At 39.7% G+C, this 22605-nt stretch overlaps 1 protein-coding gene across 1 annotated transcript in view; it reads left to right on the plus strand.

Moving 5' to 3' along the window:
• Positions 1–22605, plus strand: part of TGFBR2 (transforming growth factor beta receptor 2) — a 77850-nt gene that overhangs the window by 33641 nt on the left and 21604 nt on the right. Inside the window, exons 2-3 of the mRNA XM_031940416.1 lie at positions 5139–5307; positions 9592–9782. Coding sequence (XP_031796276.1) covers positions 5139–5307; positions 9592–9782 — 360 coding nt within the window. The remainder of the gene's footprint in view (positions 1–5138; positions 5308–9591; positions 9783–22605) is intronic.

Below are 22605 nucleotides of genomic sequence, written 5' to 3' on the forward strand. Positions count from 1 at the left end.
CTTTCATTAGACAGATGAAGAAACTGAGACTCAGAGAAGTGCCCAAGTGCCTTGCTTTAGCTGCCTCCCCTGCTTGGAAGGCTTTCCCTTACCACCTCTGCTCTTAGACTGGATAGCCTGCTGCAGGGAGAGGGAGAGAGAGAGGGGAAAGGGGAAGGAGAGGGGGAGGGGAAGGAGAGGGGAAGGGGAGGAGAAGGGGAGGGGGAGGAGAAAAGGAAGGAGAGGAGAAAGGGGAGGGGGAGGAGAAAGGGGGAGGAGGAGGGAGAGGGAGAACACATACACATTATAACCATTTACCTCTGTATTTCCTCTCCAAAGTTACTTCATAGATATATTATAACTATTATCTGTGTATCTTTTTTTTTTTCTTTGTCCAATAGAATGAGAACTCCTTGAGGGCAGGGTCATTTAATTGTTTTTGAGTCTCTATGCTCAGCACATTGTAGGCCCTCTATAAATGTGTGTTGAACTGTTCAGTGGTGTTGACTTGTCCAAGTTCACAGAGTTAGCAAGTGACAAAGTAAGTCAGCACCTCTTACTCTAAATCTTGAGTTATTTCCACTCTGTCCCCTTCCTCCAAACTGCCTACACAAGGGCAAGAGAATCAGATGAGATGTAAAACTGAATAATACCATCAACCAGGAGAAGCCCAGTGACTGCAGGCAACTCCTTTGTTCTCTATGCCTCGGTTTCTTCATCTGGTAATTGGATATAATTGAAGGAACATCTACCTCAGAGGTTTTGTTGTGAGAATCCCATAAGATAAGAAAATGTAAAGGGCTTTGTTAATGCTTAAATGTTAGCTGTTTTTATAACATCTAGTTGGGAAGATGTGATGTTCACATGAAAAGATAACAGTGTATTTACTAGCCAGAGGAAGAGAGGTGACAGAAAGTGATAAAAGAGTTCATGAAATATTAGACTATTCCTAAAATAGCAAACTGTTTTGTGGTTACCACATGTGATGAGAGGCAGTCTGCTGAATGGAAAGACCCTGAGTCTTGAGTCAGAAAACCTTTAGGTTCCTTTTCTGTTGTTCAAACAATAAGCATTTAATAAAGTTAGTGTGTAGTCAGTACTATATGCTAAGGGCTAATTCATTGTTCTTTAGTCTTTTTTACATTCTAGTCTGACTTTTCATAGAGTTTTCTTGGTGGACACACTAGCAAAGTTTGGTATTTCCTTCTCCAGTTCATTTTATAGATGAATCAACTGAGGCAAACAGTTAAGTGACTTGCCTAGAGTCACACGACTAGTAAGGCTCTGAGGCCAGATTTGAATTCAGAAATATGAATCTTTCTGATTTCAGACCCAGTCCTCTGTCCACTGTGCCATCAATGTGGCTTCATATCACCTCATCTTATCTTTAAAATTTAGGATTGGGACCGGATAACCAATTGCTTAGCTCCCTGTCAAGCTTAGATCTATGATTACGGATAGAATCACAGAATTTTGGAAGCAGGGTCAGAATTAAAGCTCTGATCTCTGAAAGCAGATACCTTTAGAGTGGAGAAATATAAATGACTGGCCCAACATCATGCAGTTAGCTAGTTTCTGCAATGGGATTGAATCCATGTCTTTCAACTCCCAGCCTAGCGTCATTATTCACTATTCTGTGCCAACACTCAGATCTCAAAGAGACCTTGCCCACATTCTTACTTGATGATCACTGAGCCACCTGGATGACAAAATTAGGGAAGAGCCCAGAACCTCTCTATTCCATTGTGGGACAGCTCTGGTTTTTAAGAAGTTTTTCCTGACTCCAAGCCAGTGATTCCCACTCATGGTTCTTTTGGGGGGCCAAATAGAACATCTTAATCCTCGTCTCCTATGATAGCCTTTCACGTGCTTGGCGAAGACAGCTACAATCTATTTGCCCAGAGTCTTCTCTTTCCTAGTCTAAACATTCCCAGATTATTTTCAGTCTTTTGAGAGTAGTTGGCTAAGACTTAAAAAAGCACACTTAAAAAAAACTTATTTCTACTAGGGATTTATAAAGTCCTTGTGAAAAATCTGTTTTACTCTTTGAATCACTGCTTGAGTTCATTTAAAATACCATTTTGGTGTCTCTTAGTAAACTCTACTCCTAGCATCCTCCCCACCCCACCCCCATAATTTCCAAGATTTCCACTTGGGGCCTTTCTCAGCATACATATCACTTTTTCATCTCCCTTGGACATGCTATGGTGTCGGGAACCCCTTTCCTATGAATTATGGGCTGGTGGCTAGCTTTTTATGAAGTTCTGGGATGTATAAAGTCAGTATTGTTTCTCATTGGATTTCTTGACCATTATTTGGTCTGATGCAAACTTCAGCTTTGCTGGAATGAGCACAATGACCTGTTTTCCATTCAGCCAGTCATCCTAGTAGGAAGTTCAATTCATGGATAAACTGGGATCTTCTTGGATATCCTTCTCTTCTACTGAAGAAAAACAAAATACAACGAAACATCCTGGTATCTATCCACTGTATATCACTCTAAGGAGGCCCTTCTCCTACTCTGGGGAGGAGATTCGGGCATTCCAGATACACTTAGTGCCCTTCCCCCAGTTGGCTTGACTTCTTTCTTTGCCAGCATTGAGAACCCCATTGTCTTGGAGTCATGTGGCTGCTTCCAGTATCTTGCTCTGAAGTGCCAATTCCAATTAAAAACCTACTTAGAGAAACTTGTGGATCCAGATGGTGACCAGTGCTTTTGGGCCCGTGGGCCTCTCAAAGCCTGGGCTCAGCAAAGGAGCTCCAGGAAACAGCAGTCAGGGTTGGAAAGCCTGGCAAGGCAAGAAATCTGTTTTTCTGTAATAGCTTGAGACAGAAGGAATGTCAGAAAGAAGGACTGTGTCAGGTCGGAGATGGCGCTCTCAAAGGAACCATTGGGTGTTTCACGTTAGCTCTCTTACCTGGAAGAGATTTCTTTCCGTTCTAACAATTTGAACTTTATTGGGCTTGAGAATCCCTGAGTGTGTGACTCAGTCAGTGATCAGCTAAAGATCCAGACGTCCTTGCAGAAGTCAAGTGTTTTCCATGCACTCTGGATAACATTGTTATATCTTACAAAGCAAAACAAGGGAAAGTCCACTGTCTTTATTATCTATAGACCTGGATAGATGCAAGAGTCTCAGTCTAAGAACTCAAATATTATTAAATCTGCTCTGCAAATGACCATAAATCAAGGAAAACAATTCATACAGAGAGCACAACCAAACTCTTTCCATTGGACAATGCCTCTTAAGTTGATACTCGATATTTGTCTGAAAATTTGGAGTATTAGAGAGGGTCTCTTGACTATTCACTGAAGATGCACATCACAATTTTTTTTGAAAGTATCAATACTCAGAATTTCTAGGTTTGATTGATTTTTTTAATTTTTGCTTTAGCTATATAAAGTTAAAATTGCATGTGAACAAAACATATTTGACTCCTAGCATAGTAGAAAAATGCATTGTTGTACTGATCCCAAATTTAACATGAGATCCAGAAACATGGCTGCTAGTATTTATAGTTAAGCTATTTTTGAAATGCTCAGTGTCTCCCAGACCAACATCCCTGTGCTTGTTACCTAAAAATATACTTCCTGAAATATACTTGAAGCCCAAGAGGAATGAATGGATCTTTTGAAAAAAAATCTTTCTATATTTATTGCCACCACAAAAAAGCCAAGCTAAAGTTATATATATATATATTTTGTGGTGACCCAGGAAACAGGTGAAATGCTCATGGGACAGTGGAGTTGGTGGTGGGGAATGGAGAGAAAGATGGAAAGGGACATTCGGAGGCCAGCTTAGCCATCCCCCGGCCTTCAGGAGAATATTCTTGGAAAGTCAGAATTGGGTTTTTTTTTTACAATTTGCTCCTTATGCCATATTGTCATTCAGTGCCTACTGCAGAACTCTGGATGTTCACACACTAGGCAATTTAGTAAATGCTTGTTTATTCCCATGATAGGAGCTTTCACTTAAATCAGGATGTACTTGGAAAGAGCCTTGACTGTAAACTGAGCACCCAGGTCCAAATTTTGGCCTGACACTTCCCGATTAACAACATCCATGTCATTTCACCTCTTCATGTCCCAGTTTCTTCTGTAAAATGTGGAATGAGAAGAGAGATGGCTTTGAGGTTCCATCCAACATTAGATCCTTTAGGGATCTGTAGAGTAGTTGGATTGGACAAGGTGGTTTCTGGGGTCCCTTCCTTTCTGATCCTGTGGTCTTTTCATTTTCTCCATCCTTTTGCAGTTGTATCAATTTTATTCATCCCTTTTGTTACTTTTCAGAAAGAAATCTTGTTTTTTCTTCTTGCCCTCTCTCTTGAGAAAGTGTCAGTATCAACTGACCCTTTTCTCTAAGTGGGATTCCTACATGCCCGTTGTGTGGGTCAGAAAAAAAGAAAACAATTTTCAGCAAAACTTTTGGTCTTTGTTGTAGTCAAAGTGATCTTGTCTTTGTGATATTAAGTGATAAAGAAACAGGGAATAAACCACTTCACAAACCATAAAGAGCTACATCAGAGCGATTATTATTTGATTGTCTCTTGTCTCTCTCCTGCCCCCCACCCCCAACACTGGTCTTATGTCTAGATTTTATCAGAAGATGATGGTGCATCTAATCGAAAATCTGATGTGATATTAAAGGGACTTGGGCAGCTGGGTGGGGCTATGGGTAGAATGTCTTATGGAGTCATAAGATCTTGAGTTTAAATCCAACCTCAGACTCTTATTATCTCTAGGCAAGTCACTTAACCCTGTGTGCCTCAGTTTCCTCATCTGTAAAATCTGCAAGACAATCAAATGGCACGCCACTAGTTATGCAACCTTGAGCAAGTCATTTTACTTAGCTCTGTGTGCCTCAGTTTCCTCATCTCTCAAATGGGATGGAAGAGGAAATGGCAAACCACTCCAGTATCTCTACCAAAAAAAAAAAACAAAAAACAAAAACACCAGTAGGGTCATGAAGAGTCAGATAGGACTGAAATGGTTTGGCTTAACAACATTAGAAGGATTTGGGGTAGCTTCTTATCACCAAGTGATGGAGCTCATTTAAGATGGTAGAGGGTTCGCTCCCCTGTTTTCTGGGGACCCTCTTAGAGACACTATCATTTGCCAAATGGTCTCATGTCTTTGTGATACTGTTTTTCTCCCTCAGTTGATGGAAATCCGGTCACTGAGGAAAATGGTGCATTAAAGACCGCGCTCCTCTGCAAGTTCTGTGATGTACAAGCAACCAACTGCACCAGCAATGACAGGAACTGCTTAAGTTTCTGCGACATCACTTCGATCTGTGAACAAGCCCATGAAATCTGCGTGGCTGTGTGGTAAGTCATCCTTTAGACCTTCCCCATTCCCCTTCCCATTTCCATCTTCCCCACCGAGGGCCCTTTCTTTCCTACCTCCTACTCCTTGAGTACAGACACCTTTGGGTTTTTGTGTGTGACCCTAATGCTTGAGCAATGCCTTGTATGCCTAAGGTGATTAATAAATGCAGTTAGCATTGAATTATTGAATGATGTTGCTTAATGTTTTTCAAACTCATGGTAATATTCAATCAAGTGATTTCTCCCTTCTTTACAGGTATATTCAAGTACCTTTTCCTACACAAGACCATTTCTTCATGCCCGTAGTTATTCTTTCCCTTTCTCTCACTTTTTCCTCATCTCTTTGTCTCCTCTACTTTGCATATATTTGTCTGTGCATTTCTTGTATTTCCCTACAGTGGAATATGAGCTCGTTGGGGGCTAAGGCAATTTTATTTTTTCTTGATATATCCAGTAACATACGTTGACTGAATTGAAGGGTCCAGAGAGAAGAAAAGAAGGCTTTCACTTGGGAAGACGGCAGGGTGACAGTCTTCTTAGAGTAAGGAAGACCTGAGTTCAAACAGAAGTATGATCTTGGATAAGCCACTTAATTTCTGCCTTAGTTTACTCAACTGTAAAATGGGAATAATAATAGCACTTACCCCTCAGAGTTATTGTAAGAGTCAAATGAGATAGTATTTGTAAAGAGCTTAACATCATTCCAGACACATCAGAGGTCACAGGAAGATTCTATATGAAATCATGTATCCCTATTTCATACTACTTGAGGTATAGATATATGGATCTAGCTATATAGGTAGACAGGGATTTTATATAGATAGAGATTATACACATAAATATTTCTTTAAATTACTTTCAAATCTGCTCTCTTTGTTGATGTCATTTTTAAGATCTCCATAATGTCCTTCACTGCAACTTATATCTGTTATCTCTCTGACAGTTGCATTTAAAATGGCGGTTGTGTTTAAAAATATACTTTATTATTCTCTGCACTCCCAGCAAAGGGTACCTAGAAAGGGGCTTTTCCTTCCTCACTCACAATAACAGGATACTACATGGGAGAGGCTGGGAGGTACTCGGAGCTTCTTTTAGGACTGATAGAGGCCCTAAATGGAGGATGGGCATTAAGTGATATAGGAATAGGAAATGGGAAACGCCAAGAAATTTGAATTATCTGGCTCACAGTTCAGTGGTTTAAAGTGGCAGAAAGGCTTTAAATAAAGGGAGCCAAACTACTTTCCAGCTCCTCTCTCCCCCCTGCCACAGCCCCTCTGTTTTTGGTGATCTCCAAGGACATGGACATTGGTTTTTTATCTTTTCTAGCAGAAGAGACTCCCTACAGAAAGCTTGCGCTCACACAACTACCAGGGGTCCAGAAAGTAGAATTAGGAGGCTGAAAAATTCATTTTCAATACTTCCTCTTTGAAAACAGTTTCTTTTTTTCCTCAATAGTATTTTAATTTTCCAAATACATGTAAAGATACTTTTCAACATTCATTTTTGTAAGACTCTGTGCTCCAAATTTTTCTCCCTCCTTCCCTTACCTTCCCCCCACCAAGACAGCAGGTAATCTAATATAGGTAAATATGTGCAGGCCTTTTAAATATATTTCCATATTTGTCATGTTGTACCCAAAAAAAAGTCAGACCAAAAGAAGAAAAACCACGAGAAAGAAAAAGCAAACAAAGTAATTAAAAGAGGTGAAATTGCTATGCTTCGATCCATATTCAGTCTCCACAGGTCTCTGTCTGGATGCTGATGGCATTTTCCATCCTGAGTCTATTGGAATTGTCTTGGATCACTGAATTACTGAGAAGAGTCAAGTCCATCACAGTTGATTATCACATAATCTTGCTGTTACTGTGTACAAAGTTCTCTTGGTTCTGCTCACTTTTGAAAATAATTTCCAACTAAATAAGAATCCAGCTCCTCAAAATAGACTAGAAAAAGGCTAATGTGGGCTCTCTTCATGTTGAGCTTTAGAATCATCCTGGGATCAGAAAAATTCTGCATTTTCCCACGCTCTCCCCGGTCTCTTCTCTTCAAGATATAAGTATTTGAAATCGCCCTGTAGGACAGTCCCTCCTGACTGAAATTGTAAACTAGTAGTGAGAATGGGGCCTTGATCAGAGGGGTGATCTTTTTAAAATACTCAGAATGCCCAAACTAGGAGGATTGGCAACTCGCCACAGTCAATGAGACTGTTACCCTTTGAGTTAGGGAGATAATTGCAAATCCTACCACTCCTCTTAGTTGTGTACCCAAGAGCAAATCACTCCACAGCTCCTGAAGCTCTTTTCTCTTATCTGTAAACCTGTCTAATGAGTGAATGGAGGTATATGTTTCTGGGGCTCCTCCCTGATGTGAGAAAGAGAACATGTGTAAAATAATAAAATCTTTAGTGTTAGAGCATTAATCCTCTAGCTTTTCTCTGCTATTTACTTTTTATTATAAATTTAAATTGCTTTTATTATTTGTTTTTACATCACTTTTATGTCTAAATCTATTCTTCTTCCCTCCCTTGTAACAAAGAATCTTAGAAAGAAGGAAAAGAAAAAACAATTTAGCAAGACCAATATTCCACCACCAATCCTCCCCATCTCTACAAAAAAAAGGAGGAAATACTTTTTCCCACTTTCCCCCCCACCCAAGGTCAATTTGTTAAGTTAGCATTGTCATCATTGTTATTGTCATGACTAACATTTATAAAAATGTTTCAAGGTTTCCAGAGTGTTTTACAAGTGTTATATCATTTGATGCACACAATATTGCTTGGAAAGACAGTGTTCAATTTTGTCTTGTTTTAATCATTGTTTCTTTTATACAATGTTGTTGTCATTGTGTATATTTTTTTCCAATTCTACTGCCTTTGATTGGCTCCCCATGCTCCCCTATATTCATCCATTAGTCAGCATTTCTTAGAGGCCAGGAGTAGTCTCTTAACTTCACATATGGCCCTAACCCAAATGATAGATATCTGGTTAATAGCTCTATGTACATGGAGCCATCATTTCTGTTTTGAACTTCCCTTGATTTTACAGAAGAGGAAAGTAATGTCCCAAGAAGGCTTATGACTCACTCAAGAATCTCACTTGAAGTTAAGTAGAAAAGCTAAGTCTAGAATCCAGGTATCCAGTCGGATAACCTCATTTAGACCCCAGAACTGGGTTTTCTTTCTCACTGAAGGATGACTATCACTGCATCATCCCTTACTCTTCTTGGAGGTAATACAGGGGCAAAGATTTGATGGGTATAAAGAATAGAGCAGAGTGAAGTACTTCCCTCCACCCCTGTCTTCCTCCCTTCTCTTCCCTTCCTCTCTCCACTCCCTATTTTGCTTTTGCTGTGAATGGAAGGGAAAACTTGTCAGAACAGGCTGGCAATGTGGATGGTAGACCAACTGATATACATAGAAAAACCATCAAGGCAAATAGTTCCAATCTTCCAACCTCCCTTGCCTTTTATTCTTGAAATTGTTTTGACTTTGAGTCCTCGTAATGAGTGGCAAGGGGCAGGCTAGATGGTGTAGTGGATAGAACATTTGGAATAGATCTAAATTCAAATCCAGCCTGATATTTACTAGCTATCTAACCTGGGAAAGTCACTTAACCCCCAATTGCCTCAACTCCTCAACTGTGAAATGGGGACAGAGCAGAGAAGGAAATGGAAAATCACTCCAGTATCTTTGCCAAAAAAAACCTAATGGACAAATCTGTGTGTAGACTGAAAGACTGAGCAATAACAGTGACAAATAGCAAAGAAAATTTAGATTATTGACAAGTCTCTGTGAGTTAGGGGAAATCAAGAGATCCAAACCCCAGCTCTTCCAGTTACTAGCTGTGAATCTCAAAAACTCATTCAGTTTCTCTGTGCCTCCGTTTTTTCATCTCTAAAATAAAAAAGTTAGTCTAGATGAACCGCTCCCAAAGGTCACTTTTAGTTCTAATATTTTATGGTATATTCTGAAAAATATAAGCCTCTGGCATATATATATATATATATATATATATATATATACACATACATACATATATATATACACATATATACATATAAACATATACATATACATATATATATATATATATATGCAATTTCATGAATAGACTTGTTGAAAAGAAAAATGTGGTGAGTAGGGAGAAGTATACCTGGCTCCCACTGGTGCGACATTGATAAAACAACACAACAGTTTTAGGGATTTCTCTCTTGCAGGAATTACCTATCCCACTTTCTATCATATCCTGGAAACCATTTCATCTTTCCTTCTCTTTTCATTTCCAGGAGGAAGAATGATAAAAATGTAACCATAGAAACTCTCTGCCATGATCCTAGCCTCAAAGTCCATGGCTTTGCTCTGGAGGATACTAATTCTGACAAATGCTTGATGAAGGAAAAGAAGGTCCCTGGTGAGACCTTCTTCATGTGTTCCTGCAGGAAGGAGGAATGCAATGATATCTTATTCTTCTCAGAAGGTGAGTTTTTTTCCTTTTCTTCATTGGCTCCTTTTATAACAAATAGCTTTTTTGCCCTCCAATATTAATTTATTTTCTCTTGCCTTATTCATTTTTCCCCAGAGAAGTTTCTGTGGTAATTGGCGCTGAAAAGTTGCCCATTTATATGTACTCTTATTAATTATCAACCCATATTCCAGTGGGCTCCTTTCAGGTTGCTTTATATTAGTTTATGCTTTGATCCCCACTTCTTCAACTCCAATAGCTTTCTCCTGGGGGACTTCTTGATCCATTTGTACATTCCCTCAAATACCCTCACCTTCTGGTCTCCAATCCATTCGATTCCCATGAGCTCCTACACTCAGCCTTAGTACCATTCAGGGATGATGGCACTTGGATCTCGTTCTCTCTCACAGATAACTTTATTTTTGTGATAAAGAACTATGATAAAAAGGTACGAAATTCCTTGCTCTGATCATAATCTTCTGTCTTTCCATCTTTCTCTATGACCCTTGACTTGCCAAGAGTGAGTCACTCCTCACTTTCAGTATTTCAAATTATCGCATGACCTCCTCACTGCTTTCTCCTAAGGCATGCAGATATGTGGAGATTCCACTGCTTTCTACTTATACTCACCTTCAAGTTTTCTCTTTAAATAATATTTTTCCCTTTAAATAAATTAAATAAGTAATTTAAAGTTTTCCCTTTAAAGAAATAAACAAACTAGTTATTTATCAAAAAGAAGAAATGCGCCATTTATTTACAATAAGCCGGTATTTCCTAGAGTTAGCTACTCCTTTCCTGGCAAAGCAAAATGAGCAGAATCTTCAGTTTTATGTAACTCTGGAAATCCAGCCATGTCTTGCAGCTTAGGTCTTTTGGACCAGCTTTGAGAAATGCTAAGCTGATATTGACTTGGTTTTTCTAAAACTTCCTTCCTTCCATGAGGGTGGATTTCTACCACTTTATCTGAAAGCAGGGCTACATCATTTCTTGCTTTTCTTCCCTCATCCCCACCTCCTCTTTCATTGAGCCTGACTCTTGCCAGGTCATGGACACTTGGCTAACATTGTCTTGATCCATTGCTCTTAATTAGCAGTGTACTGAAAGCCAATCCACTACCCTTGAGGATTCTGTATTTCCAGAGACGGACTTGTGACATGGGAAACCCAACTTAAAAACAATTACAAGCCATATGGGTTCATTGACAGAGTTAGAAGGGAACTCAGGAGTCATTTAGTTGCCTCATTTTACAGATGAGGAAACCAAAGCTTAGAAGGCCTAAGTGTTCAGGGCCACACAGATGAATGATTCTGAGTAAATTGGTTGGGCTCATAGACTTGGAAGAGACTTCAAAAAACCATTTATATTTTTACAAACACTAAACTAGGCTCAGTCTTGAATGTTTTGCTGGCTGATGAACATAAACCTGGATTAAATCAATAAGTTCTCTCCTCCACAGTCCTAGGGGGGTGGAGGTGGGTATTTTTGCCTATTAGGATGACACCATATTGATGTATCAGGCCATCCCAGGACCCGCTTAATCTGTGTCACTAATGGGCTTTTCTGGTCCTGCTGTGGGTAGTCTGCCACAGCAGAAAGTTAAACCTGCTTTGGTCTAGGACTTCATATCAAGTTAACCATGCCCTTCACACCTTGGGCTAATTGGGACCTGTTCCTTGTTCCTGGCTTGTTGGGATGGGAAGCCTGCTAGAGACTCTCTATTCTTCAATATACAGAATAATAATCGAACTCGGACGACAAGGGGATTAATCTTCCCACTTTGTCTCTGGATCAACTCCACTTTTTAAGAACTATGTAAATGTGGTGTCTGTCTTGTTGCCGTCCATGCTGCCCTGGCCAGTGGTTGACTTTGCCCTCCTCGGTGGTGGTAGTCACTCCCACTGAGTCATTTCACTGTCGCCCCCAGCTCTCCTTGTGTCTACTCAAATTAGGATGCACATGGAGGCCATGGGACTTAGTTTGATGCAAAGCACCCACACTGGGATCAGCCCTGTGCTGGAGACCTCATTTAGGGGCTCTTGCCTGATTTGTTGAGAATGATGAAATTTTCACAATTACTAAATCTTAGAATTGGAGGGACCTCAGAAACCTTGTGCCTGACTCAGAACCCTCTTGACAACTTGGCCAAAAATATGGTCATCCAACCTCCACTGAGGCAGGCAATTAGCATTTATTAAATAGTTAAATATCATTTTCTCCCCATCTCCTGAAATAGATCATTCCTTCCCCTTTGGTCCAGCTCATAGGCTGTGATATCTGGTTCTTTGCAACTTTTGCCTCTTATTCTGGGTTCTGCAAAGCAGAACAAGGCTAATCCTGCTTGAAATCAATCAGCATTTATTAAGTGCTTATTATATTCCTGACACTGTGCTACACACTGGGGATGCAAAGACAGACAAAACCCCAAGGAGTTCTCAATCTAATAGAGGAGATAACATGCAAACAGTTGAGATACAGGATTCTTTGAAGATACCAGAAGAAAGGCACTAAGATTGAGTCTTGAGAAGGAGAATGTAGCTGAGAGTTAAAGGAGGCAGGAAAGCCTGAAGGTAGAAGATGAGGAAGAACAGAGTTCTAGGCAGAGGAAGCAGCCAGTGAAAATGTCCTATGATGGGGAGTTGTGGGCAAGAAAGAGAAAGGAAGCGACTGTCCCTGTATCATCTTCCAGATATAGGAAGTCTGCTGTTGTCTTTCTCATGAGCCTTCCGTTTTCCAGGCTCAATAGTCACAGTTCCTTCAGCAAGGACCCATGGCAGGAATTACAGGTCCATTCCCCACCAGTCTGTCCTTCTGGGTTAAAACATTTCCCAGCATTTTCCTGTTCTTCTTTCTGATGTCATTAATTAAAACTATTGATTGGGGGTCCTAGGAGGAAGGAAGCATCTGGTGAGAAGGGGATGGTAGAGAGCCATTCAGGGATGAGAAATGAGATATCTCAGGCACAGAGGCAAACTCCCATGCTGTATGTAGATGTTGACTGCCATTACGGGGATCCTAATTGTTGAAGATGGCCCACACCATCTCCAAGGCTAGGATATGGTGAAGTGGACATTGGTTCTGCCTGATTCTGGTGTGTATGCTCTGCTGTTTTTAAGAAAGCACAGAAATAGTCTGAAAAGTTCAGCTGTGTCTGAGTGCCTCCCAAGGGGAAGGAATCAGGTAACATAGGGAGGAGGTTGAGGCGGAAGGAGTTTTCATGAAGGTATGTCTTATTTTTGTTCCTCGTTAGAAAAAAAAAATGTTGTGGATTAGAGTTTCTTTTAAATAAAAACCACCTTATTGCATTGCCTGCCTGGTTAGCCATGGCAGGAAGAGGAATGATTTTTACAGTATCAGACATGTGGTTTCCTGTCTGTGTTTAGCTTTTAGGCAGAGCATCTTAGCCAGCTGGTCCCCTGCTCCTCGAGACAACTAGATAATGGCTGGAAAAAACTGGTTTCAAACTACAATACAAACCCAATTCCATGTATTTCTCTCATTCCTTGCATACTTTCTTGTTTCCTCCCCTGGGAGTAAAGAGTGTGTGTGTGTGTGTGTGTGTGTGTGTGTGTGTGCGCATTCCATATTCCCCTATGTATGTATGTATTTTGCCGTTTTTTCCCTGTGCCTTTATTTTTTCTATTTCTAGTCCTTGTGTCAGAGGTGTCAACATTCTAGCAGAACTCATAGTCTAGTTGTCAGTTGCTTCAGAAAGGAGAAGAAAGAAAGCAGAAGTGGTGTTGGGGAGGCCCCAAAGCATTCTGGGTATATGCTATCTCTTGTCTGATGTAATTGTCCGACAAGGCTGTTGAACTAGCTGACCTTGTCATCTCTAGTGGGAAGCAAAGCAGACTTCTAAATACAGAAAGAAAATGGGAATGCTTTTGGAAGAGGAAAAAACTGTAAATTAAAATGAAAGTCTCAGCTTTGTGAGTTATTCTTATCACACAAGGTGATGGATCAGAACTAAAGCATTCTTTGCTTCTAGACAAAGCAGACTATAATAGAACCCCTAGAATGTTCTGTACTAGAACCCCAAAAATAATGAAATACGTGTATTGTGACTCAGTTAAGAAATGCTTTGAAAGCTTTGGAATTGGCTTGTAACAAAGCTTCTATCTGGAGAATTTTTTTTTCTAAGCAGCTAGTAAACAAAATCCACCAGAGCTGCATAAATTGACTGGATGCTTGCACCCCATGTATCTCAATTCATATTCTCTTCATAGACTGTGGGGATTTGAAAGCAATCTAGACAATATTTGGTCCAACACTGAATTTGATTTTTGTTTTTTGTAAAATTTTAGAAAAGTACGCTTCCCCCTTTAAATAATAGTGAAGAACCATCTTCCTTACTGCCATCCCACCAAACCCTCCCTTCTGACAAAGAAAAACACTTGACCCAGCAACTGCATCTACAGAGAAGTGAATGATGTGATTCATCATCTGTGCTGAAACAAACTTGGTTATTAAAAGTATTGTTCAGCTGTCATTCATTCAATTTATTTTTTTCATTTAGATGATTTTAGTCATTGTCTATATCCTTCTAAAATTGCTTACTTTGTCTGCCATCATTTTATATCAGCCTTCCCATGCTTCTGAATTCTTTCCATTTGTTTCTTATGGGACAGGAGTATTCAATTACACCACCATTCTGCAGTCTGTTCAGCCATTTGCTGGTTAGTCGCTGGGCATCCGCCGTTTCCAAGTTTATGCTGTCACAAAAATTGGATATTTTGGAACATAGGACAACTCTTCCTCCTATCATCCCCACCTGCCATCTTTGACTTTCGTGAGCTCTGTGCTCAGTAGCAGGATTGCTGAGCCAATGACTATGAGTAGAAAGAATTTAGGGAAGTTTCTTTCATTATTCCAAATTGTTTTCTAAAACAGCTGGAGAAAATCACAGCGTTACTAATGGTACATATTAACACGTCGGTCTTCCCTAGTTCTGCCAGCACTATTTTTGTCTTTATGATTTTGGCAAATTTACTGCAACCTTTTTGTTTTACAAAAGAGTGAACTGAATTTCAGGGAAGTGCCTTTTGGGCTTTTGGACACAGTACCTGACATATAGTAAGCACGTAATAAATCCTTGTTCTTTCCTCTTCCACGTTCCCTAAATGTGCAGAGTAGGGCTGTGGCTCTGAGCACAGCCCGGGGTTCCCATGAGAATATATGCTTATTGGAGGCAGGGACTGTATGTACCTTTCTTTGTAGGGCCAGTGTTTAGCACAGGGCCTGACGCAGAACTTTTATAGCCCATTATCTCCATGCTAAAGAATGTATCAGGATGGGTTGGGCCCATCTTGGACCCCATTCAAAGAACCATAGTTATGGCAGGACAAAAGACCCTTCATTATAAGGTGATCTTTCCTATAGGTAAATCACATATCTCTAGTCCCTAATGACCGTAGCCTTGTGCACCATGAGGATATTATTCTAGGGATTCTCTGCTTCTCCCAGATAACTCCTTCCTATTCCCTTGTTATTGCTATCTTAATACAAGATAGGCAAGCTAGTCTGAGGAGAGTGCTCAGTTTACAATAGTCATTCTAAACATTTGAACAATAGAAAACTACATAGTAAAACAGTTAATAACAGAATAAATGAGCAAAGCTACCCACTTTTCGTCTCAGGCTAAGCTAAATGTGTGACACCAAGTAGACTTTTGAGGGGCTTTTTGTTTTGGAAAAAAAAAACAACTCTTTTCCCCCTGGATTTAAATTAAATCTGTCTACTTGCATTTTGGTTTTTACCAGAAATAATCTTGGCTTTTAAAAGATGTAACAAGTCACACACCCACACAGAGGCAGAATACATTTCCCTCCTTCTTTTTTCATTATTTAGTCAAACTGATCTTATAATGATGTATAAGATTGTCATCAAATAATCTTTCTAAATGCACTCATAAGAAATACTCTTCCCCTGTTCCCCTTGAGCAGTTCAGCCTGGCCTGACCGAGAGGCTAGAGGCAATCTGTGCTGCCCATTTCTTTCTTTCCTATTTAGAATCCTGGAGTCCTAAGACCAGATTTCAAGCTAAAAGAGACCTTAGAAGCCATTTAAGTTATAGCTCCATTTTTACTAAATGGCTTCTAAGGTCTCTTTATAGATGAAAAGACTGGGATTCCGAAAATATAAGAGACTTGCATAAAGGTCAAATACATCATAAGTATCATATAGAATTTGAATCTAGGACCACTGACTTCCAAGCCAATGCTCTTACTATACTAATACTGTATTGTTCTCAGCAAACATTTATTAAGCACTCATTTTGTTAGTATTCTAGGTGCTGAAAGGCTCTGTGGGAAACATCTTTTGCTCATTCATTCTACAAACATTTGTTAAACATCTCCTATGTACCAAGTAGTATATTTGCATTGAGAATAGAAAGACATGATAGTCCTTGTCCTTGAGAAATTTAGATTATTTTGCAGGAAAACAGACAAGTAAACAACAAATGTGTTATTTGGACTGGACCTTTATCAGGAAAAAAAAAATCTTGGATTTGAATTTTACAGGTTATGTCTCCCTCCAGTAGAGTATGAACTTCTTGAGAATAGACTGTCTTTTACAACCATTTTTTTATCCCAATGCTTGGCAATGTGTAGCACATAGTAGGTGCTTATTAACTGTTCATTGGCCCTTAGAATCATGTGCCAAAACTACTTAAACCAAAAACAAGGGAATTCTCACTCCACCATCATTTGGCTGCTTCTCCAACCAGTCCTTATCACCATATCTAGGTAATGGCCCTGGAGTAATTCATTAGGGATGTGAGCTCTTTAGGACCATTATTTTTGTAAGGACAATTTTTTTTGTTAGCACCCCAGTGAAACATCATATCAATATCTCTCTGTATTTTATTAATACTCAGATTTTGAGGCTCTCTTTAAATTCCATGGATCCTTTGGGTGATCATCTTACTGCTCTGCAATTTTAATGATGTTCCTGATCTGTGAATTTAATCTTCAGTAATTTACTGGGATGATGGACAGAGATTCAATCACTGACTTTCGAAAATTCATACTGGCTTAAGACAGGGCACTTTGAAAGCCATCTGCCAAGAAGGCTCTGCTGTCTCTCTCGTGTGTTTTTGCAAATAGTTCACTTCACTTTGACAGGATACCAAAGCCCTTAATTCTGAGTTGACTCTTCATTTGCAAAATATCACCTTCCCTACCACCTAGCTGCCAAATGTGGTGAAATATTTGACAGGAGATTTTGAACTCAGAGGAAGAGGTTATTGTATTCAGTGAGGAAAATTTATTTGGGGGTGTGTGTGTGTGTGTGTGTGTGTGTGTGTGTGTGACAGAGAGGGAGAGGGAGAGGGAGAGAGAAAGAAAGAAAGAAAGAAAGAAAGAAAGAAAGAAAGAAAGAAAGAAAGAAAGGGATTTAAAGAGAGATTCAGAGACACACAAAGAGAGAAAGAGACAGGCAGAAAGAGTCAGACAGACAGACAGAAAGAGAGAGAGACATTGCACTTACTTTAGGCTTCAGGATTAAGCTACCACTTGGAATCACCATTTGAGGCACCAGGGCCATCTTCTCTGAACAGCCATTTCATTAGTGGAATTAAAGATGAGAAACAGATTTGCTTCAAAGATAAAAAGCTAGAGGGTTTCATCTAATCAAACAAGGAATCTGGAAATTGTCCCCTATTTCTAGTGAACATTATTGATCATGTCCGTCCTGTTTTCTAAGGCAAGACATTGGAAGCCACCTTTAAACTACTGGGAAGGCATTGAAACTATTTGTCTATTGCGTGCACATTCTCTGTTAGATTTCTATAGACTTGGAGTAGTTTACCATCCATAATGCAACAATAGATTTCTGATCAATATTCAGTCATTAAGTGGCCTCCTGAGTCCAGGGCTCTCTCTGTAGGATTTCTATTTGTCCTAAGAACCTCTAGAACTTAATGGAGACCTTGCTTTCTGGGGTTCTATGTGTGGTACTCTGTAGGCCATGTTGTGCCTATTCCAAGAACAAAACATATCCTTCAGTTGCTTTAAGACACAATCTTAAGGGAATGAGTACAGTCTTGGTAGATCCAAGCTCATATCTTGACTTTGCTACTTATGGACAGTGTGACTTGAGGTAGATCATCTAATTTCTCTGAGATTCTGTTTTCTCATTTATAAAAAAAACAAACCTAAGAAATAGATTTAACTCTCACCAAACAGTCACTAAAGTTGCAGTTATTTCCCTTTTAAGGGAAGGAAATTTTCACAGGAATCCACATAGATCTATGTGTTACACAATATACTTAAGCCATTTTTCCTTATAAGATGCCCATGGAAAAAGTTCATGGGGCCCTGCCTTTATCTCTGCAAACAAGCAGCTCTGTTTACTGAATCATTGTCCCACTCACCCTGTCCAGGCCATTGAAAAAAGGAAGTGGTAGACAAGAGTGTTGATATAAAAGCATGGAGCCTAGGGTTAAATCCCAGATCTTTATGACCATGACATCTTGGAAAACAAATTCACCTCTAATCCTCAGTTTCTTTGTTTGTAAAATTCAAGAGTTGGATCATGTGGCCATGAAGGTGGTAGGCCTTTTAGCTCCCAGGCCATATTGATCATGATTGAATCATTTTGATTTAGGACATCAGACATCATCTGGTCCAGCCCTCTTATTTTACAAAGAAACCAAGAAATTGAATTAATAAATTCACTTCTTCTGTAAAGGATACCAATTACTGGACTGCTTCACTGCCCATTGGAAAAAAAGATTCAGTTATATTGGCTCCATTGGCACCTGGAATATCAAGCTGGTATTGATTTCTGGGTACATTATGATGGGTGTATACCATTACTTATGACCACACATACTTCACTAACCAGAGTTCAGCCTTAAAATGCTGAAAGACACTCAGACAATAGTTGTTTTTCCCCGCTCTAGAATGTCTCTGTTCTTCTCTCATCCAAGAGTCTTCTCTTATTCCTACATCTTAGAATCTCCCGTTTTTCCCAGGGCCAACTACTATATAAAGTCTATTCTGATCCTGTCATCCCCAAAACTCCCCCAGATTCTTGTTTCTTTCTCTTCTGAAACTATTTTGTATTAACTTTTATTTCATATTTATTCCAATTCAATATTTCAGTTTTATATTTATTTCTTTCTGAGCATGTTGTTTTCCCACAATACAATGTAATCATTGCCCAGGCTACCAGCCACCTAAGTGTCTTACTTAAGTGTCAAAGGTAGGAAAATATGTCTTCTCGGCTTTGGGGCTAGCTTCTTCTTCTCTAGACCAGAGGAGTGTGGCCCAAACCAGACTAAAATGTAATTGGGAAGCATTTAACATAAATGAATGAATACAACAAAACATAGTTAAGATTATATCTTAAAACTAAGTCACTCTGTGGCCCATAAATATCTTTATGTGTAGGATTAATGGTTCTATTTTCATTTGACTTTGAGACAAGTGTCTTAAACTACACTCCCACTCTAAGTCAAACCACTAAACATTAAGTGCCTACTATATGCCAAGGACTGTGCTAAGTGCCCGGTTATAAAGAGAGGTAAAAACAGCCCAAGCTTCAAGGAGCTCAAAATCTGTTGGAGAGAGACAACATACAAATAACTGTGTGCAAACAAAATAGATACAGGATAAATTGGAGGTTTTATCTGTAAATATTGCACTTGTTTAATTAAATAGCATTAGAAACGGCTTCTTAGAGGAGTCAGATTTTAGTTGGGATTTAGAGGAAGCCAGAGAATCCAGAAAGTAGAGATAAAAAGGGGGGATATAGCCAGGCAAAAGACCCAGTATCAGGAGATGGAGTGTCTTATTTTGAAGAACAGCAGAAAGACCAGTGTCATTGGATTGTAGACATATGTGGAGGAAAGGAAGATGTAAAGATAAGAAAGAAAGGGAGGAGAAAAGGGGCAAACTGAGGATTTTGTATTTGATCCTAGAGGTAATGGGCAACCAACCATTGGAGCTGATTGGCATGGCAGCCACTGGAATTGATTGCCATGGTCTGATCAGTGCTTTAGGAAGACCAATCAATAAGATGTGGTCATGGACACCAGAATGGTGTCAGAAGAGAGAAGGGGTATGGTACCAAGCTGGCAGTAAGCCGGATAAGGGGGGCTTAGAGATACATCACTTATGATCCAGGGTAATTTGAGAGGAAGCCGGGGTACCCTGGACAGGAAGATTAGGAAGAGTTTGAGGGGGTGGTCATGAGTTCTGAAAACAGTAGTCATAATAAATGGATGTGAGTTTGCTGCAGATTTCCCCCCCTCCATTATAGTCTCTTCATACTCAGCCTCCATCTGTGGGTCTCAGCCTGAGCAGTTTTGCTTTTTTTGCAAAATCAGAGGAAGTTCCTTTATCAGTTTTCACAGGAATCCACATAGATCTATGTGTTACACAATACACTGAAGCCATTTTTCCTTGTAAGATGCCCGTGGAAAAAGGTCATGGGGCCCTGCCTTTATCTCTGCAAACAAGCAGCTATCTGTTTACTGAATCATTGCCCCACTCACTCTGTCCAGGCCACTGCAAAACTGGCTAAGAGAACCCAGGCTTGTGGCTGAGCCCTTCACCCACGGATGGGCCCCAAGCCGTGAGCTCACTTTCTTTTCTTTCCTCTACAACCTTATTCATAATTGGCATTTGCTGACATTTTGGATCACGCATTGAAGAGGCCAGGTTTCAAGTTACCTTTAGAAAAACTTATTTTGTAATCTTCCATGATAAGCAAGGAGTGGGGTGAAGAGAAAGCAAATGGTCTCTGACGCTGGGATCACAAACCTTCCACCAAAGACTAAGCGTAGACTCCCACCCCCTAAACAAGAGTCAACCACCAGGGGGTTTCCCTTTGGTGATTTCAGTTACTTTGGGGTTTGCTTTAGTCTGTACTCTTTAATCTTTGGGCAATCTTTACCATAAAGTTTGTCTTTATTATTTCTCTTGTTCACAGATCCCTTTTAAAGGTAAATCTGTTGTCTCCCTTGGTAAAAGGAGGTTTCTGCAGTAGGGTCTTTGGATTCCCAATGCAGGCCTTGGGATCCATCTAGGATTCCTGTTCCTCAGGAGAGCTCTCTTGTAATTAAAGATTGTTCCTAAGGAAGCAGGATTGAGACTATAGGACTTGTCGACACACAACTAGTAAATAGTAATAAGAATAATAGCCAATATTTATGTACTGCTTTAAAGTTCCTACCTTCCTATATATACACCCAAATGTATGTATGTATAGTATATATGTGTAGGGTTTTGGAAGCCTTAAAAGTATGTATATATGTATACACTTGCATGTTTACATATATACGTATTTATATAATACAGTTGTGAAATATATAAACACACATCCACGTACGTAGGTATGTATATGCATTTGATTAAGAGCAGAGCTGATTCTTCCCCAGATCCTGTGACTTCAAATCCAATGCCCTCTTACTGTATCCAAGGCTACCGTTGGATGAATAAATGAATGACAAAGTATTTATTACAAAGTCATTAAGAACCAGGCACTGTGCTTGGAATACCGATGTGAGTAAGGAAGACGGCCCTTACCTTCAAGAAGGTTAATGGAAGAGCTGGTTTTCATAGTCCACATATCTGATTCCAACTCCAAAGACTCTTTAATCATCACCAGCATTCTCACCTAATACCACTGTGCCTTGAGCATATATAATTGCTAATTCCCTTTGCCAACAGTAACAATAATAGCTAGCATGTATATATGTGTGTGTGTATATTACGGTTTTATTATATATGATGTATATATAATAACACTTTCAAGGTTTACAGAGTACTTTAAAATATCTAATCCATACCGCAACCAAGGGAAGTAAATACTATTTTATAGAAACTGGGCAACCATGGGAGGTGGATACTATTATTCCCATTTTATAGATGAAGAAACTGGGTAACCATGGGAAGTAGATACTATTATTCCCATTTTATAAATGAAGAAACTGGGCAACTATAGGAGGGGGATACTATTATTCCCATTTTATAGATGAGGAAACTGGGCAATTATGGGAGGTAAATGCTATTATCCCCATTTTATAGATGAAGAAAAAACTATGCAAACCACATAGCCTCAGTTGCGCTGTTTGTGAATATATGAAGCAGGTTTTGAACTCTAGTTTTCTTGATTCCAAAGTCTAGCCCTTTCTCACCTGTGCCAGCTGTCTCTGAGGGCTTCTGAGGGTTAGGAAGTTAATTTCTTCAGTACAATAATTGCATCGTTGACCCATATAATTCTACTAGGACTAGTCTTTGTCACTAAGGCAAATTGGACTCAATGGCTTCTAAGTTCTAAAGCCATGATATTTTTAATAATATTTCAGAAATAAGTATGGTGTAGCCTCACTTCCTCAGTGAGGGTCCTTAGATTTGAGTAAGGGCTATAATATGATAAGAACCTTAAAAAATGGAACAGAAATTGGAATCTTATGTCCCAAGTGGAACCTTTTTCTGTAGAGAGGTTCTACCTGGTCACTCTCTGATGGATCTCTGATTAGTGTTAGTTGCCCTAGGTTGGCCTTTTAGCAGACACAAAGGCTGGTTCTGAAGGGGGGACAATGTGGTTGAAAACCTCCCTGTGGGGACAGGAGGATGGAAGTGATAACTTCTGCCTCCCATGAACATTTGCTGCTTCCCTGCTGGGATGCACATGCTTGCTTGTTTTTATCATGGCGCCTGCAGCAGCCCAGGGGTTAATGTTGTCTGACAGGGCGTAGGGACCTCTTGTTTAGATAAAGCTGTCCATCCCCAGGAAGCTTCCTTTTGCCTGCTTTGCTTTTGTTAACATGATTTTTTGGACAGGGCCTTTTGAAGTTTCAAGAATGACAGATGTTGTTACTCAGTAATTTC

The sequence above is a fragment of the Sarcophilus harrisii genome, chromosome 5, assembly GCF_902635505.1.
Source record: "Sarcophilus harrisii chromosome 5, mSarHar1.11, whole genome shotgun sequence".
NCBI lineage: Eukaryota > Metazoa > Chordata > Mammalia > Dasyuromorphia > Dasyuridae > Sarcophilus > Sarcophilus harrisii.